The sequence below is a fragment of the Lemur catta genome, chromosome 3 (assembly GCF_020740605.2).
Source record: "Lemur catta isolate mLemCat1 chromosome 3, mLemCat1.pri, whole genome shotgun sequence".
NCBI classification, from domain to species: domain Eukaryota; kingdom Metazoa; phylum Chordata; class Mammalia; order Primates; family Lemuridae; genus Lemur; species Lemur catta.
Genome location: NC_059130.1, coordinates 86,196,030 through 86,215,500, shown reverse-complemented (window position 1 = coordinate 86,215,500; position 19,471 = coordinate 86,196,030). Strand labels below are relative to the sequence as shown.

At 43.0% G+C, this 19,471-nt stretch overlaps 1 protein-coding gene and 1 long non-coding RNA gene across 4 annotated transcripts in view; both read right to left on the bottom strand.

The window, feature by feature from the left end:
• The window catches only part of YIPF1 (Yip1 domain family member 1), a 35,793-nt gene extending 27,924 nt beyond the window's left edge, over nt 1-7,869 (bottom strand). Inside the window, exons 1-5 of one of the 3 annotated variants that reach the window (XM_045547972.1) lie at nt 7,761-7,866; nt 7,438-7,506; nt 6,987-7,066; nt 2,164-2,327; nt 397-477 (exon numbers count right to left, since the gene is read on the bottom strand). In XM_045547972.1, coding sequence (XP_045403928.1) covers nt 397-477; nt 2,164-2,327; nt 6,987-7,017 — 276 coding nt within the window. In that variant the 5' untranslated portion in view covers nt 7,018-7,066; nt 7,438-7,506; nt 7,761-7,866. Of the gene's footprint in view, nt 1-396; nt 478-2,163; nt 2,328-6,986; nt 7,067-7,437; nt 7,507-7,760 lie in introns of all 3 variants that reach the window. The other 2 variants (XM_045547970.1, XM_045547971.1) reach the window with 2 other exon arrangements.
• A 377-nt stretch (nt 7,870-8,246) lies between these two features.
• LOC123635628 lies at nt 8,247-12,264 on the bottom strand. The gene is made up of 3 exons (XR_006734179.1): nt 12,066-12,264; nt 10,100-10,232; nt 8,247-8,301 (listed from the first exon to the last, which is right to left on the bottom strand). It is a non-coding gene; the product is annotated as an uncharacterized LOC123635628 (long non-coding RNA).
• Nucleotides 12,265-19,471: the final 7,207 nt, after the last annotated feature.

The window sequence follows — 19,471 nt, the reverse complement described above, 5'->3', positions numbered from 1 at the left end:
TTGAAATTCAGTCGGAACTTTTATGATAGTATTTTCAAATGCTAATAACCCTTTACTTTTGTAAGACCATTTCCAGTATATAAAGGCTTTCACAGTCTCCATTTCACATGAAAGGAAAGGAGGTAAGTGCACATATAGGAATAACATTCTTCAGGTGTCGGGCGGATGGGAGGGGGAGAAGGAGATGGGTACATACACACATAGTGAGTGCGATGCGCACTGTCTGGGGGAGGGACACGCTTAAAGCTCTGACTGGGGTGGGGGCAAGGGCAATATACATAACCTAAACATTTGTACCCCCATAATATGCTGAAATAAAAAATTTTAAAAAATGTAAAAAATAAAATAAAACTTATTTAAAAAAAAAAAAAGGAAAGGTGAAATTGGTTTACAAACCTGGTAAGTGTCCACATCAAAGAATGTTTGATAGTATTCAAATGTCCAGAAGGGGGAGCTTTTCTTCTGTCCAGCAAGTAACTGTCAGAGGTAAAATAAAACATAATGAACACAGAAGCAATTTTCTAATTCCAGTTGCAGAGAGAGAGAGGGAGAGAGAGAGAGGGAGGGAGCTGATCTAATGGAAAACCAAAATGTATGAAACACCAGGCTATTCTGCATTTATTAACCAACTCTGAAATAGCCAACACTCAATTCTCAGCCTGATATAAAAACAAGCATCAGTTTGTTTAAAGTCACATCAAAAGGGCTGGGCGCGGTGGCTCACATCTGTAATCCTAGCACTGAGAGGCCAAGGCAGGTGGATCATTTGAGGTCAGGAGTTCAAGACCAGCCTGAGCAAGAGCGAGACCCCTGTCTCTACTGAAAATAGAAAGAAATTAGCTGGACAACTAAAAATATATAGAAAAAATTAGCTGGGCATGGTGGTGCATGCCTGTAGTCCCAGCTACTTGGGAGGCTGAGGCAGGAGGATCACTTGAGCCCAGGAGTTGGAGGTTGCTGTGAGCTAGGCTGACGCCATAGTACTCTAGCCCGGGCAACAGAGTGAGACTCTGTCTCAAAAAAAAAAAAAAAAAAAAAAGTCACACAAAAGGGTTGAAATCCTGGTCCCTCTACCAAGGGGAGCTTCAAGAAATCCAGACACTAGACTCCTCTTAGGTTTAGCTCCCTGATCTAAAAAGTACAGCTGGGAACCTATAATCAGGGCAACCTGAATCTATACTGCCGGGTTGCAATCTTCAAACTCGGCCCAAATAAACTCTCTACTTATATTAAAAACAAATAAAAACAAATAAAAATACAGCTAATAAGATCTACCTCACAGGATTATAGAGCAGATTGGATTCAATAGTATACAGAATATGTATTATGTAAATAATGTATACACATACACACATACATAAAGGCAGTCAGTATACATGTCTTTCTCTCCTCCATCTGTCCAAGATCCTTCCTACTATTGCCTCCTAAATTCTCAAAAATCTTTTTACTTAAACCAGGTGAAATAAATAAATAAATTCTCAAGAATCTGACATACTGGCTCACTCAGTACTAAAAACATCACTGCTCTGACAAAAAAACCAAAATTCCAATTTAGAAGAGGCACCTGAGGAGGGCCGTGCCTATCCCAACGCACAGCTCTTCTACAGCAGAATGCAGGCCTATGCCAGGAATCCTGACTGCCACCTTCAGATACCTGAAGAGGATTCATACAGCAAAAGTACAGGTGGACTCTGAGCAGCTTTGCAGAAGGGCAGGTGCAATGAGCAGATACTTTTTGCTCATTATAAAAGAAAACAATTTCACAATTAAAGTCCAACAGTGAACAGTGTGTTTCTGGAGGTCTTCATGTGTTTTCTTTCTGACATACCAAGGACAGTGTTGATATCTTGGGAGAGAGGCTGAAATGGAGGACCCTGAACGTTCTTTCCAGCTCTAACACTACAAGATATTGGACATGGGAGCCCCACATTCCATAAGCAAGGCTCTCTGTCCCACCACCCCAGGGCCCCCCACCAGTGTCCTTCCCATGGACAACAATGGGCTGCCTGCCTGTTTCCCCCACCAAGGCAGAGGTCATGTGTCACTTACCTTTGTATTGTCACTGCCTGGCACTGTACCTGGCACACAGTAGATAGTAAACAAAGGCATGAACAAGCCTTAAAAAAAAATCTTTCTTAAAAAAATTCAAAAACAAGTTCAAACCTCAGTTTTGTCAGAGTCATCATTTCCCAGTAACTCATCATCCTCTTCTCTCCCTGAGCCTCCTAGGGGTCCTGGCTGATGTTTAGGGGTTTCATGAGGATCCTCAATGCTTATCGTGGTGGCATCTGGGTTTGCTGCTAAAGAAGTGGCTGCATCACCAAATTCTGAAATCAATTAGAGCACAAAGACCTCAGAAACCTCACCCACATGAGAAATGCTATACTTTTAATTTAATGACAAGCTGTTACAACTCCAACTTTGCTATAGACCCCACTTGATACAAATGGCAAAAGGTCTGAAAAAATCTCGTCTGGAAATCAGTCTGACATGAAGACAACAGAATTTGGAGTCAGACCTGGATTTTAAGTCTGGCTCAGCTTACTAACTACATGAGCCTGAGTAGTTAACTTAACCTCTATAAACCTCAGTGTTCTCATCTATACAATAGGGAGAATAATATTTCCTTTAAGGAATTTTAGGAGAGTTAGGAAGATTAAGTAAAGTCCTAAACTTCTCTTCAAGTTCAAAATTTTTAATGGAATTCATTTTTCCAGTAAGTCCATGTAATCATTATAGAAAACATAGGGACAAAAGTGAATGTGGGCCGAGCGCGGTGGCTCATGCCTGTAATCCTAGCACTCTGGGAGGCCGAGGCGGGTGGATTGTTTGAGCTCAGGAGTTTGAGACCAGCCTGAGCAAGAGCGAGACCCCATCTCTACTAAAAATTGAAAGAAATTATATGGATAGCTAAAAATATATATAGAAAAAATTAGCCGGGCATAGTGGCACATGCCCGTAGTCCCAGCTACTCGGAAGGCTGAGGCAGGAGGATTGCTTGAGCCCAGGAGTTTGAGGTTGCTGTGAGCTAGGCTGACGCCACGGCACTCTAGCCCAGGCAAGAGAGTGAGACTCTGTCTCAAAAAAAAAAAAAAGTGAATGTGGAAATCAGAGAATAAAAATCATTCTTAGTCCCATCACATAACGGCAAACACTATTAATATTTTGGTATAATTCTTCTTCTTTGCATAGTGAGATTCATGCCAGTGATGATCATCCATTTATTCAACAAATATTTACTGCATGCCTACAGTATGCCAAGTACTGATCTAGGATGTGATAATACAAAATAAACAATTTTGTATCCTGCTTTGTCTACTGAGAATTACATATAAAAATGAATTTTTCATATTATAACAGTCTCTAAAATGATCATTTATGTGACTGTGGAATATTCCTTTGGTGAAGACTTTATTACAAATACACAAGAAATATGTCTGTATAGAGAGTTTTTTGGGGTGTGGCCTTAGGATGAACACCTATCACTGCGATCACTAAGTCCAAGGGTGCAAACCATTTTCAAGGCTCTTAAATCACACTGCTAAACTGCTTTCCAAAAGAACCTTACCTATTTATGTCCACCAGCAGTGATTGAGACTTCCTGTCTCTGAGCATCCTAACATACTTTATTTAGCTGCTCTTGAATAAAAGGGCAGCTCTGAACCTTTGAAGGCCTAAGAAAGACTACCAGCAGGGTACCATTATAACAATACAAGCATGGCACAAATCCTAGCTGTGGGATGGGGCTCTTGGATAACTGAGCTCATTCTCATTGCCGCTCAGCTATAGGAATAGTTTTATGGAGAAAACTAGAGTGGCTTAAATCAATCAAGCGGCTAATATGTAACAATTACTGAAGCCTCAGTTGCCAGTGCTGGGGTTGTTTAAGCAGCTTGAGGCTCCGGAGTGAGATGGTCCTTACCTTGGTAAGGCTCTAACACTCAGTAGTTCCGTGACCTTGGGCAAATTACTCCGCATCTCTGAGTCTCTGTTTCTTCAACTATAAAATGTAGATAATACCTACCTCACAGAGATTGCGAGGATGATGAGATAATAAAAATTGTTATAGCTACCACTTATTGACTGGATACGGCACTGACATTTAAAAAGATGGTCACAACTTTGCCAGAGGGAATCAGACCAAGGAAGATATACTTAAGTCACATGTTTAAAAAGCAGTGGTTTACGAGGGTGAAGGGCACGCCAGCAGGAAGAACAGAGAGTGCCACTTTAAAGTGCGAAGGCCAATACACATCTCATTGATGGGATCAGGAAAGGCTTCTTGGAGAAGATGCCATATGAGAGGACGCCCAGAGGTGCTGGGGATGGTGTCTCATGCAACGAGAAGAGAATAAGCAAGACCCAGAAGACGCAAAGTATGTTCCCTGTTAGACGGACAGCAGATGAAATAGTTTGATTGGAGTGCAGGGTGTGTGTACCTCTAACACAGTGACTCTTCACAAATTCCGCTCTGTACTGGTTATTCCTAACCATCTCAGTTCCTTGAGAGCAAGACTGGTACGTGTCTTATTTCTGCCATCAACATTCTCTGCTTCTACATCCTAGAATATCCTAAGCTAGCTTTTGCCCCTTTTCCTTTCCTGATACAATGCCTTCTACTTGAAAGTTCCCAAACTCCACTTTTTCATCTAACACTACCAATTCCTTATCAATGAAGCCTTCCATGATCCCCATAGCATCCTGTGTTCTTTTCTAAAGACCCAAGTGCTTAACATAGTTTAAAGAGCCCTGCAAGAACTGTCACCCGCCTCCTCTCAAGCCTCACCTTGTGTCAGTCTCCCCCACCACCTGTGATCTAGAACACAGGCCTTGTTTCAATCCTTTGGGGAAAATATTAAGTAAACTTTCTCCCTCAGCAGGGACTTTGCACGTGCAGTTCTCTACACTTGAACTTTCTCACACTGTATGCCTAGACAGGATGGCCAAGGAAGGCCTCTCTAATGAGGTGAGATTTGAACAAGGCAAAGGTGCAAGCCATGCGGCTATATGGAGGAGGAATGTCCCAAACAGAAAGACGGCACAAAAGCCCCAAGCTGTGAGTGTACTTGGATACAGAAGGAATAGTGACAGGCTTGTGTGGCTGGAGCAGAGAAAGGACGAGAGCAGCAGCAGATGAAGTCAGAGGCAGCAGGTTATGTGGGCCGTCCTAAGCCACAGAAAGGTCTCTGGCTTTCACTCCTAATGAGATGGGAGCTACCAGAAGGTTTTTAAAGAATGACATGATCTGACTTAGTTTTAAAAGGACTCTGGCTGCAAAGTATAGGCTGTAGAGGGGTAAGGAAGGAAGCAGGAAGACTAGTAGGAAGAAAGGGCTATAATTCAGACAAAAGGTGATGGCGACCTTGAACATGGTAGGAAGAGTGGTGAAGGTGGTGAGAAGTGGTCAGACACTAGATGAATTTTGAAGATGGAGCTGACAGTACTTGCCAATAAAGTAAATTTCTCTCTAAACATCATATCTTTTCCTCAGATATTAGACAACATATGCTGTGACACCAGACTGCCTGGGTTCAAATCCTGGCTTTAACACTTACTGTGTGACCATTAGGCAAATCATTTAATTTTTGTGTGTGTGTCTCCTTCTTAGTTAAACAGGGAGAATAAAATAACTATTTCATAAAGTTGATATAAGGATTAAGTGAGTTATTTATAAAGCACTTAGAACAGTGCCTGACATATAGTAAGTGCTATGTAAGTGTTTATAAAACAAATAAGCATTTCAATCCTTAGTCTACATCAGGTTCTGGGTTATAAGTACTAATATCACCCTGAACTTTTCCTCCAGCATTTTTATAGCTTGCATAATAGGTATATATTTCTCTTTTTAAAAAACTTATGAGTCGTTTATTTCTGGCATTTTATTTTTTTAATTTTTAAAATTTTAATTATTATGGGTACATGATAATTATATAACTTTATAGGATACATGTGATATTTTGATACAGGCATACAATATAGATTAATCAAATCAGAGTAATTGGGGTATCCATCACCTCAGGCATATATCATTTCTTTGTGTTAAGAACATTCTAATTCTATTCTTTTAGTTATTTTAAAGTGTACCCTAACTTGTTGATTACAGTCCCTTTGTTGTGCTACCAAATATTGTTCATCCTATCTATCAAACTATATTTTTACACCCATTAACCATACCCACTTTATTCTCCCCATCCCTGCTACCCTTCCCAGACTCTGGTATGCATCATTATAGCTATATATATTTAAATGATCATTTAATATGTGAACGTCCCCCCCCCAATGAGATTGAGAGCTTCATGGGGAAGAAACACTATTTGGGCTGGGCGCAATAGCTCACACCTGTAATCCCAACACTTTGGGAGACCAAGGCAGGTGGATTGCTTGAGCCCAGGAGTTAGAGGGGCTGCAGTGAGCCATGTTCATGCCGTTGCACTCCAGCCTGGGCAACAGAGCAAGACTCTGTCTAAACAAAAAAAAGAAAGAATGAAAGAGAGGGAGAAAAAGAGAGACAGACAGAAACTGTTTTGTTCACTGTTCTATCCCTGATAGGACAATTGTCTGGTTCATGGTCACACTCATGAGATACTTATTTATTCAATGAAAGAATGATCTGATCGCATTTCCTAATTATCTTTTTACACTTTTATCTACTCCACCAGTGTATAAACTTCCTCATCTTTTTATCTGTAGTATCCATTACAGTTCTAAGCATAAAGTAGGTGCTCAACTAAAGCAGGAACCGTATAAACATTTTCTGTAATCACTGTACTAAATTTATGATACCCGTTACCAGTCTGAAGGATTATTTGGCAAAAAAAAGAACAGCTAGTGTGGACAAACAGGAAAAATATGGGTGTGGCCAGTCTTTCACCAACATGTTTGAAATAATATTCTTTAATGGAGAAGGCAGGACAGCAATGAAAATATGTTGCTGTGACTGCGGAAACAGTATCATAAAGACAAAGGTGGGCACCCAACTGATGTACCTTCAAACTGCAAGTCATCTACAGCTGCCATTCAGCCAGTGGGTCTTCTCCCAATTATGAGGAAGAAACTTTGCAGGGGTCTAAAACGAAAAAATAAGTAAGCATAATAGGATAACAGAATAAAATATCCACAAACAAATCTTATTTCAGTGTTAGAAATGGTACTGCTTTTCCTTGCCTCCTTTTTCAGTGGGGTTTGATAGGTTTATACAAAGATAACCACTAAGCATCAGATGATATTAAAACTGTTGTAAAGAAACTAACCCCATGGGTCCAGAGGTTCCAATCAATCGCACTCACTGTGTGAACGTTTAAAGACCAGGCGCAACCTGGAGATTGAAGGATGAGGAAGGAGAGGCTGAGGTTTGAGAGAGGTGATGGGGGCAGCGAAGAACAAAGGCAGTTCAGCCCAGCCAGTGGTTAAGGGCACAGGCTCTGGGATCAGACAGACCTGGGTTTGATTCTCGATTCTGCTGCTTCTCTGCTGTATATGCGCTCCTCGGGGCCTCAGTTTCCTCATCTGTAAAATGGGTTCATAATGGTACCTACTCACACAGTGTGGGGCCATTAAATGAGACAGTGCGTGTGAGACGCTTAGCGCAGAGCCGGGCAATTAGTTTAGTAGGCGCTGGAGTGTTGGCGACCCTGCAGCCTGGGACACGGCGCAGCAGAAGCAGTGTTTGGGGAGAGGAGCTGGGCCGCAGCGGCCCGGGCGGGCAGGAGACCCTGCGCCCCTTCAGTCCCAGACTGGCCCCGCAACTGTGGCCGCCTCACCTTGAGGGGCTCGGCTTCCAGCGGGTCCGGGAAGGCTCGAGCCCTGGACGCTCCCCGCAGGTTCGGTCCAGCCGAGTTGCCGGAAGCCGGAGATCCGGGGGGCGGGACTTCTCCGCCTCCTCCGGGCAGAGCCCCGCCTTCTTAAAGAGGCCGCCGCTCCCGGAGAAGGCGCTCCCGGAGTGCGGGCGGCGGCGCCCAGGGCCCTGCCCGGTCCGCCCCCCGCGGGGTGAGCCTCGCGGTTTTAGGTGTTGGGGTTCTTTAGGAGGGGGTGTCTTTCTCAGTCGCTCCGGCTGGAGTGCAGTGGCGCTGTCACCGCTCGCAGCCATCTCCACCTCAGGCGAGTTGAAGCGACCCTCCCGCCTCGGCCTCGGGAGTAGGTGGGACCTTTGGCGCCAGCGCGCCCGGGCCTCGGGTTCTTAAAGAGACAGGCGCGGCGGGCGGAATGGCGGGTCGCTGTGCGAGGCCGCCTGCGCCCGCCCGGCCCCCGGAGGCGCAGAGAATTCTCTGGGGTCTGGGCTTTTCTTAGTGTTTGTTTATACCTCTTTTCGTACGGAAACATAAAACAGGGTCATGAAAGACGGCAGTGAAAAGGGAAAAAGTGTCACCCGGGTCATCAATCCCCCCGTTTCTTCCGGCGGTTAAAGTGCAGCCGGTGAGGGAGTGCTTGAGTCGGTTACGCTCCGTGCTTGGGAACGAGCGGTCGGGGGCAGGATGACGGCCGTGCCGACGCGCACCCGAGTCGGAGGCGATTTGCCGCCCACTCCCGCCTGCGCTCCCTGGGGGCTGGGGGGGCTGGCAGGGGTGGGCCACGCGCTGCGTCCTCCGCGGCGTCTGAGCCACCTCAGATACGTCGGGGCCCAGGAAGCGACAGCGGGGTTTCACCGAGTGGACCTGGCGAGAAACCCTGTGCCCTGCCTCCTGCCTTCGCCTGGTTGACGCCTGCACATCCCTCAGACCTTGGGGACGATTCCCACCTCCTGTGGGAAGCCAGCCTTTGCCTCCGAGGGCTTCCTTTGCTCCCGTGGTTTCCCGGGTTTGCCTCTACTGCGGCAGTCCTCACCGCGAATTGTTTTTGTTTGCCCATCTTTGCCAGCCTGGAGCACTTTGAGGGCACGGACCGGGAATGACTGGGTCCCCGGCCCCCAGCGCAGGGCCGCGGGCACACAGTAACTGCCCACTGAAGGCCAATACGAAGTGAACAAGTTTTTGCTTCACAGTTCACTCAAGATGGAACCTGTGACTTTGGCCTCACCATACTGGGCCCTTGTGGCCAATTGGAAAGACTTTACATCTGACCAATTTAATTGTAAAGAATGTGCAGCAGGGATACATGACCGTGGGATCCACTGGTCTTACCATGTAACTCAGTCACCCAGAAGTAGACGGCATAATAGAATGGTGGGGTGGCTTGTTAAAGCCACAGCTAAGGCCCCAGCTTGAGGAAAACACTCAGGGGACTGGGGCATTGTCCTCCAGCATGTAGTACATGCACTAAACCAATGGTTTATAAATTATTCATAATGGTGCTTTGTTCTAAATACCCAGCATACATGGATCTGCAAACCAAGGGGCAGCACTTCTTACTATCACTTTCAGTGAAGCCCACTCATGGAATTTGTGCTTCCTACCTCACCAGCTTAAGTTCTGCTTGGGTTAGAGATCCTGGTTCCTGGGGACAGGGGAAAAGCAGAGAGAACACTTCTACTCCACTGACAGTTCCACTGAATTGGAGGCTGTAACTACCTCCTAGGCATTTTTGGCTCCTGTGCCAGGGTACCAGCAGGTAAAAAAAGGAGTGCTACAGGTGGGGATCATCAACCCTAATTACTTTAAGAAGTTGGGGGGAATTATGTCTGTAATTTAGGGGATTCACTGGGCATCTCCTGGGACTTCCACACCCACTGATAATGGTAAATGGGCAATTGCAGCAACTATAACCTGACAAGGGCATCTAAGGGCTCAAATCACTCATGGACAAAGGTCTAAATCAATCCAAAGTGCTGGCTGAGGGTGAGGGAAATCTAGGACAGGTATTGGAGGAGGGAAATGATGCATATTAATTTTGGCCTTGGCACCCCTTGCAGCAGTAGGAAATATAATTTGTTTTGATAACCTTTTCACACCAATTCTTTGCAGATTGAGGCCAGCCTCTGCCATGAAAGGGGCTCTGAGATATTAGGCTTGTTCCTTCTCTTAGGGAAGCAGTGAGGATATCTTCATAGCACAAAAGTGGAGTCATCATATTATAGAGTGGGAGCTGATATACTACAAGGCACAAACACACATGTAGATAGCATCAGACAACACTCATGCACCACTTCAGATCTTTTTGGCCTCACCGTGTTGTTTTCCGGTCACCTGTGCCATGACCGGTTCTCTGTAGGCTCTGACCAGCTTCTCACAGGGGCTGCCTGACGGTACATCATCTCAGGGCCTCTCCACTGGAACCCTCCTGGTGTCCACACATGTACCCTGGAAGCGTGGGGGAGTTAACAACCCATGGGGCAAACTTGACTGATGGAGAATAGGAGCCCATGGGTACATGTTTCTCACTTTTCCTCTAGGCAGATGGTCCTGAGATCCACGTTACACAGTTTCTCAGACGTCTGCAGAAGTGGCATCTTGATGCTATGTCTTTGTCTTAGCTCTCTCTCTTTCCCCGCTTCATTCCCTCATCCTTCACTCCTGGTCCGTCTGTTAGTCAATTTATATTTCTAGAATTTATCATGCTAACTTGATGGAAACCTAATCTCACACAATTCAGGGTCCTCTCCTTTCCTTGGGTTCATATCTAAGTTCTTAAGTGGCCAAAGTTTTAGGTGAGGCCCATTTGGTCCTCGGTATCTTCTCTCTACTTGGACATCCCTGGGTCACTCATGGCCCCCTCATTTGGAGGACCGTTGAGGATATATTCCTACTCCCTCAGCATAGCCTCTTCGATCCCAGCAGTGCTTCTGCCATTTCCAGGTCTCATGGGCTGGTAGGACTCATTCTCTGGTTCCCCACTAACTTGAGTTGTGGTAAATCTCTGCTGTGCTAAGCCCTGCTTGCCCAGACAAACCACATGACCATTTTTGTCTCCTCAAGGCCTTTCCACCTTGAGGTGGAATTCCTGAGGCTCTACCTGGGAATTAAGGCTTAGATCCTCTCTTCTCTTGGGGCCCACAAGATTTGTCCTGGGGGGTGACACAGGACCCTATTTCAGGGAAACATCCAAATCTACACTCTCATCATTTCTCAAATTCCTTCTTACCACCCAGCCTGTGGGATCTTTTTCAACCTCAGCTCTTATTCATTAACCTTCTAGTCTGTTCTCCTAAGGGCGCTACCTGAGCCTTTAAAACTTAAATCTGAAGCGGCTTGTTTTTTCCTCCATTTCTCTAGGCAGCTAACTCAGTTAACTAAAAAACAAGAGTTTAGCATGCGCTGCACACGGGAATAAGGGAGGCAATATTTGGGCCAGGTGGCCAGGCCTGGTTTAGAACCTGACAGCAGCACTATGTCTGTGGTTCAAAAAAAGGAAGGTCACCCAGGCAGGATCCAAGGCAGCTCTAACCGCTGGGTTTGCCACCATTCCTAAGCATCGGGAGTCCCCCAGTGCCTACACTGACATTTGGTCATTATGACTCCCTGACATCTCAAGCTGAGGTGGGACCCTCTGAGGGTACGATGAACCCATCCCACTCCACTTAGATAGAATGAGGGAAGAACAGGGGTGGGGGGGAAGGGAAGCTGAGGAACAAGCCTTGCTCAGATGGGTAGGTACAGGGTGAAGGGGACACTCCAAAAGGTATGAGCCTTGGCTAGATGATGCATGTGATGCTGACCATCCGTATAGGGGAAAGCTGGCGACCAGAGAGCTGAGCCATGCTTCAGGAAGCATCCCCCACACCACATAAGTGACACCTTCTCCAAGGAGGAGGCTGCTGGGACTGTGGGAGCAGCTCACCCTGGCTCCAGGGCTGGCAGATGTGCGATAGGCAGTGGGAACTGCCTCAATCTTTTTCCTTTGGAGACTGTAACAAACAGGCCTCTTTCCCTTTCTTTATGTGTCTGGTGTTAAGGGCTGAAGGTGTTTAAACCCAATGTGTGAGGCAAGGAAACACTGGAATAGGCTCAATTCTGAGCAACAAGTTGCTCAGGGTAGGCCAGAGCTATCCTGCAGCAAGCAGGACACAAAATTCACATGTGCCCCACCACCACCACCCAAATTTGGTCATGAAAATTTGTAAGTAAAACAGGAAATTTCAGAGAACTTCGAAAACTGCAATGAGCTAGCCCCAGATACTCAGTAGGTAGAGGTACCTGGGAGGTAAGGTTGAGAAGCCTGGCCTGGGCCCCTTTCCTTAGCTTGGCCTGTATTCCGTTGCTGGGTCTGTCCCGTAAGGAAAGGGTGTCTCCGCCTCGGTCACACAGCTAGGCGGAGTCGGGCCAGTGGCGTGCGGAAGCATGCTCAAACCAGCTCAGGAGGGCCCTTGTCAAGTTTTCAGGCATTCTGGGGACCTGTTACTATTAAATCCAGTCATTATTAAAAGTTAAATTATATCAACTTATTAATATAATAAAATATATTAATAACAGAGGTAATAATATTCAGAGCATCACTTCCTAAATATTTTTCTACATTTTACTTTTATCTAGTCTCTTGACATTATTTATGTCTATTTTACATGTATGGTGTACTGTTAAGCATCTCTTACAACACATGTACAGTAACATCATATGGCCATGGTGGAATTATTTACATTACAGGAATTAGCAAATGCTACATATCTGGGGGTGATTTATTGTTATTTATTTATTAGAAACAAGGTCTCACTCTGTCACCCAGGCTGGAGCACAGTGGCACAATCATAGTTCACTGCAACCTCCAACTCCTGGGCTCAAGGCGTCTTCCCACCTCAGCCCTTGGCCTCCCAAAGTGCTGGGATTATAGGTGTGAACTACCACTCCAGCCAATTTATTGTTATATTAATTGTCTATACCAAGGCTGGGAAATATTTTCTGTAAAGACCAGAATAATAAATATTTTCAGCTTTGTGGACCATACAGTCTTTTGCAACTATTCAACTCTGCTGTTACAGCACAAAAGCAGACACAGACAAAATATAAATGAACAGGCAGGCTGTGTTCCAGTTAAACTTTATTTACAAAAATAGGGCGGGCTCATTCACTCACACGTGTAAGCCTAGCATTTTGGGAGGCTGAGGTGGGAGGATCACTTGAGACCAAGAGTTCAAAATCAGCCTGACCAATGTAGCAAGACCCTGCCACTACAAAATTTAAAAATGAAAAATTTAAAAAGTAGCCAGGCTCTTGGCCTTAACACCATCTTTCTAGAAACCTCCTCGCCATGAGAGCCAAGTGGAGGAAGAAGCAAATGCACAGGCTGACTCGCAAAAGAAGAAAGATGAGGCAGAGGTTCCAGTAAACCACTTGCTTGTGCACACGTGAAGGCCATAGAGGAGAAACATGGAATTCCAGAGTCTGGGGACGCTGGTGCAAGTTGCTGAACTGCATGCTACTGTCTAGAACTTGCCTCTCAGTGGATCTAGAACTTCATCGCCATCTGATCACCAAGACCAGCTCTGAGAGACCCACCTCGCTCATACCAAAACAGTCCCTATTGGCCCTTCGTCCTGCCCCTGACACTCTTGACTAGTTCTTTTCTCAGTTGTGAACGAGTGTAACAAGTATACAATAAATCATAACTTCTGCTGTTTCAACTAAAGAATCGAAAAAACCCAAAAATTAGCCAGACGTGGTGACGCACACCTGTAGTCCCAGGTACTTGGGTGGCTCAGGGGGGAGGATAGCTTGAGCCCAGGAGTTTGAGATTACAGTGAGCTATGATGATGCCACTCACTGCACTCGAGCTCAGGCAACAGACGGAGCCCTGTCTTAAAAAAAAAAAAGGCCAAAGGCCAGATTTGGCCCATAAGCTGTAGTTTGCCAATCCCCTTCCTGATCTAGATTTAAGATGGTGATGTAGAAAATGTTAATAATCCAAATTAAATATAAAAGCATGTGTTGTATCTGTACTAGCAATATTATGAATATCATAAAAAATTGAGGCTGTATTCTTTGAGTACTATATTAAAAACAAGTTAAATCACAAACGAATGAAATTTTGACATATGTTTTTCATTTTCATCTCACTCCTTAACTTAAAGAAAAATAGTAACCAACATTCACGTCCAAACTATCATTGTTCATAAATTGCTAACATAAGTGGGCAACAACAAGCATTTGGCAAACATCAGTTAAAGCATTCTATGAGAATCAATTGAATAGAATTTACAGTAAAGAATATTGTACATTTTATTGTTATTTATAAATTGTTTACTATGCATCCCTTATATCAGTAAAAGTGATAATAAAACTATACATGTATACTGCATATGTATACTTTTTTTCAAAACAAGCAGTTAAACCTTTCAGTTCAGGCCCAGGGCTCTCACCAGAGTGCTCACTCTTGCTCCTTACTGATTACGGAGCAGACAAGGAGGCTTGCAATAGCTCAGTGCTCTCCAAACCTCAGTCCTCCAGGGCCACCACCATGAATTCACACCTGAGAACTACCTGCAACTACACTACATAATTTATGTAACCCTCCTTTGCCTTGGAACAAAAATTGACGAAGGTTAATAGCCTGACTTTACAGATATCATAAACCAATCTGTATCTATTGGTTAGCTCTATGTATAATGTCCTTGTTGGTTTTTCTTTTTTCTTTCACAGAAATCCTTAATTTTGATTTAGTAAAATCCATCCATTTTTTTCCTTTCTGATTTGTGCTTTTCAGGTCTTTATTTAAAAGCCCCATGTTGACAGAGTTATTCTCTATTATTTTCTTCTATTAGCTTTACTTTTTATATTTTTAGGTATTTGCTTTACATTTACTGGTTTATTACAAAAGATAAAACTCAGAAAAAGCCAGAGGAAGAGATGCACAGGGTGGGGCTTAGAGCTTCCGTGGACTCCCTGGGGCGCCACGCTCTGGCACTTCCATGTGTTCAGCAACCCAGACGCTCCATTTTTAGGTCATCAGTCCATTTGGAGTTTACCATGTAAGTCTCCAGCTGTATTTTTTTCCATAATAGTGAACCAGTTTTCCCACTACTTCATCTTTTCCTCACTAAGCTGTGGTGTCATCTCCATATATCAGCTCAGACAGATTGATCGTTTGATAGATAATCTTTTTATTCAGCTCCCTATTCTTCCCTGTGCCACTACCATGTTATTTTTTTAATTACTCTGGTTTTGTTGTATTTCTTTGTGCGGTTATTTTTCAAAATTGATTTATCTTTTTAACAGTTTCTGTTTTCTGTATAATTTGAAAAACTCCTGTTAAGTTTTTCTGCTAGAATTTATTTGGCAGAACATTGAATTTATAAATTTATGGATTAATTTGGGAATAATTGAGATCTTGAAATAGACACTCCAATCATGGTATATTTTTCCCACTACTCAAATTTTCCTTTATATCTTTCAATCCAGTTTTTATAGCTTTGAAATAAAGGCATGTGCAGTCTACGTTAATTCTTAGATCTTTGCAGTTTCCATTATAATTTGAGTGATATCTTGTTGTCTATTACCTTTTTGGTTGGTTATGGCTAGTGTTGAAAAACGCTCCTAATTTTTATAAATTGATCTTGTAACCTGTCCCCTGTCTGAACTCTTGTATTAATTATAGTAATTTATAATAGTTCATCTGTTGGTTCAGATAATGGATTGGATTTTGTTTGTAATTGATCATATCTGCATATGATGAGTTTAGTACATTCTCTTTCTATCTTACTATGCTTTTTTTTTTTCTTGACTTATATTGCCCAGGACTAATTTCTCCACTGAGTTTATAGGGCTATGTATATAATTTTTCTATGAGCTATGTGTATAATTTTTTCAAGTAATAAAGCTTCCTCTTATTCCTAGTTTTCTTGAAGATTTTCTTTTAAAAATATAAATGGTTCCTTCAGATACCTAGAAGTAGGAAAAGAAAGATTTTTTTAAAAATAATAAAATAAAATATAAATGGATGTTTAATTTTATCAGATTTTTTTTCTAGGTTTAATGAGAAATCATATGCTGCTTTTACTTTAGTCCACTAAAATGGTGCACAATAAAATATTAACTCAGCAGATCTGAGTTGTTCCAGTCCTATAAATTTCAAAGAAAGGTTTAACCTTTGCCTGGCTCCTGGGAAATAACTCCTGAGCCTCAGGAATGTCTTGCCTGTTAAGAGTGTCCTAGTTTACCTAAGGCCTTGGGCCATATCAGTTTATGCTAACAATGTGAGTTATGGTGGGGACCTTAGGACCTGCAGCATCAGTTTAACATCTAAAGGGGTTGGAGACTGAAGGTCAGTCACATGAGAATGTCAGTGAAGTCTATGTGATCAACCATCGATAAAAACCCTGGACACCGATGCTTGGGTGAGCTCCCCTGGTTGGCAATGAGAACTGTGGTCAAAAGGAAAATTGTTGCCCCCAGAATTGAACAGATAGAAGGCAGATGCAGAAATTCACAACTTGCTAGGACAGGGACCCACAAACAGAAGCCTATGTGGGAACCAGTGCCAGGGTAGGGAAACCTCTACTATAATTGATGATTTGCTAGGGGCTCAATGCAGACAAGTCTGAAAGTTGGGAACTCCAGGGGTCTGAGTCTTAGGGGAATGCACCAACATTTTTGTGAGATTTCCCTTCTGGAGCTCTACCAGGTTCTCACCGTGAAGACTGGAGGAAAATCCCCTCATGCTTCCAGCAAGGGGAGGGGGAAAATAGCTATTTTGAAACATGCCAGAGCATTCTGTCCTCAACAAGGCATGCCCTCAAGAGAAATTATTTTGCCAGAGCCTATCCTACTAGAGTTTTATCAGAGCCTAAACTGACCTGGGAGAAAGGAAACCCCCCAAATCCAGCCTTCTCTAGCCATCCTGTGTCACCTAAAAGGGGGGAAAATTGAAAAACACTTGTGAAGTTCGCAGTCCAGGGGCACAGGCTAACTGAAAGACTGAGACCTAAGCATAGGACTATAGAATGCTTCCCCTCCTGCGACATCTTACTAACATGTTATTAAAGTCCTATTTGCTACAGTTCTTTTACCCAGTACATCACGACTGGCTTATAACAAAAAAATTATTATACAAGGCATATTAGAAGACACACACACACAAAAAAAAATACAGTTTGAAGAGGTAGAGAAACATCACAATGAGAGTAAGACATGGCAGGAATGTCAGAATTATCAGACCAAGACTTTAAAATAACTATAATGTGCTAAGGTCTCTAACAGAAAAAGTAGACAACAAGCAAGAACAGATAGGTATTGTAAGCAGAGACAAACTCTAAGAAAGAATCAAAAAGAAATGCTGGGGTCAGCCACAGTGGCTCACACCTGTAATCCTAGCACTTTGGGAGACAAAAGCAGGAGGATCACTTGAGGCCAGCAGTTTGAGACCAGCCTGGGCGACACAGACAGAAAAAAAATCTCTAAAAAAAAAAAATAAAAAGAAATTAGCTGGGTGTGGTGGGGCACATCTATAGTCCTAGCTACTTGAGAGGCTGAGCAGCAAGATCACTTGAGCTCAGGGGTTTGAGGTTATAGTGAGCAATGATCATGCCACTGGACTCCAGCTTGGGTGACAAAGTGAGACCCTGTCTCTAAAAAAATTTTTTTAATTTTTAAAGAAATGCTAGAGATCAAAAATACTATAACAGAAATAAAGATCGCCTTTGATGGGCTTATTAGTAGATTAGACACAGTTGAGGAAAGAATCTCTGAGCTTTGGGATATGTCAATAGAAACTTTAAAAACTGAAAATCAAACAGAAAAAAAAAGAATGAAAAAGACAGAATAGAATATCCAAGAACAGTGAGACAATGACAAAAGGTATAAACCTGTGTAATGGAAATACCAAGAGGAGAAGAAACAGAAAAGGAACAGAAGAAATATTTGAAACAACAATGACTGAGAAGTTCTCCAAGTTAATGTCAGATGACAAATCACAGATCCAGGAAGCTCAGAGAACACCAAGCAGGACAAATACAAACAAAACAAATGAAAACAAACTTACAACACCTATGCATATCATAATCACACTCCAGAGCACCTAAGATAAAGGAAGGAGCAAAGGCAATACAATGGAAAAAAGACAGTCCCTTCAACAAATGGTACTGAACAAGTGGACATCCACATGCAAAAAAGTAAATCAGAGCTTACACCTCTCACAAAATTAATTCAAAATGAATCATAGACCTAAATGTAGAACACAAAACCATAAAACAAAAGATAACAGGTGAAAATCTAGGTGACACTGGTTTGGTGATGACTTTTTACATTCAACACCAAAGGCATAATCCATGAAAAAGATATTTCATAAGCTGGACTTCGTTAAAATTAACAATTTATCTGTAAAAGCCCCTGTAAGGAGAGTCAGAAGACAAGCCACAGACTGGAAAAGACATATCTGATAAAGGCCTGTTATCCAAAATATACAAAGAACACTTTAAATTCAACAATAAGAAAATGAACAACCCGATTTAAAAAATGGGCAATTATGTGAACAGACATCTCACCGAAGAAGACATACAGATGGAAAAATAAGTATATAAAAAGATGTTCAATATCATATGTCATTAGGCAAATACAAATTGAAATGAGATACCACTATACACATATTACAATGGCAAAAAGCCAAAATACTGACAACACCAAATGCTAGCGAGAATGTGGAGCAACAGGAACTCCAATTCATTGTTGGTGGCACTACAAAATACCACAGTCACTTTGCAAGACAGTGTGACAGTTTCTTACAAAACTAAATATACTCTTACTATATAATCCAGCAATTGCACTCCTTGATATTTACCCAATTGGGTGGAAAATTTATATCCACAGAAAAACCTGCACATAAATGTTTATAGCAGCTTTGTTCATAATTGCCAAAACTTGGGAGCAACCAAGACGTCTTTCAGTAGATGAATGGATTAACTATGATACATTCAGAAAATGGAATATTATTCAGCGCTAAAAAGAAATGGGCTATCAAGCTATGAAAATACATGGAGGAAACTTAAATGCATATTTCTAAGTAAAAGAAGCCAATTTGAGAAGGCTACATATTGTATGATTCCAACTATATGACGCTCTGGAAAAGGCAAAACTATGGAGACAGTAAAAGGACCAGTGGTTGCCAGTAGACAAAGGTTGGGGGTGGGGATGAATCGGCAGAACACACAGGAATTTTAGGGCGGTGAAACTATTCTGGATAATACTATAATGACAGACACAGGTCAATACATTTGTCCAGATCCAGAGAATGTACAACGCCAAGAGAGAATCCTAGTGAATGTGCTCTCTTTCCCTCTCCACTCACGTGCACTGAGGATGATGATGTGAGTGTGAAGCCACAGCAAGAAGCTGGCAACCCACGAAGAAAGTTCTGACTAGACACCAACTCTGCTGGCACTTTGATCTGGGACTTCCAGTCTCCAGAACTGTGAGCAATAAATTCCTATTGTTTAAGGGAGAAACCAAAAAAAGAATGAATCCTAATGTAAACTATGGACTTTAGGTGATAATGACGTGCCCTGGTAGGTTCATAGATTGCAACAGTGTACCACTCGGGTGCAGGATGTTGATCGTGGGGGAGGCAGTGAGGAGCAGGGGGCCAGGAAGCACTCCCTATACTTTTTGCTCAATTTTGC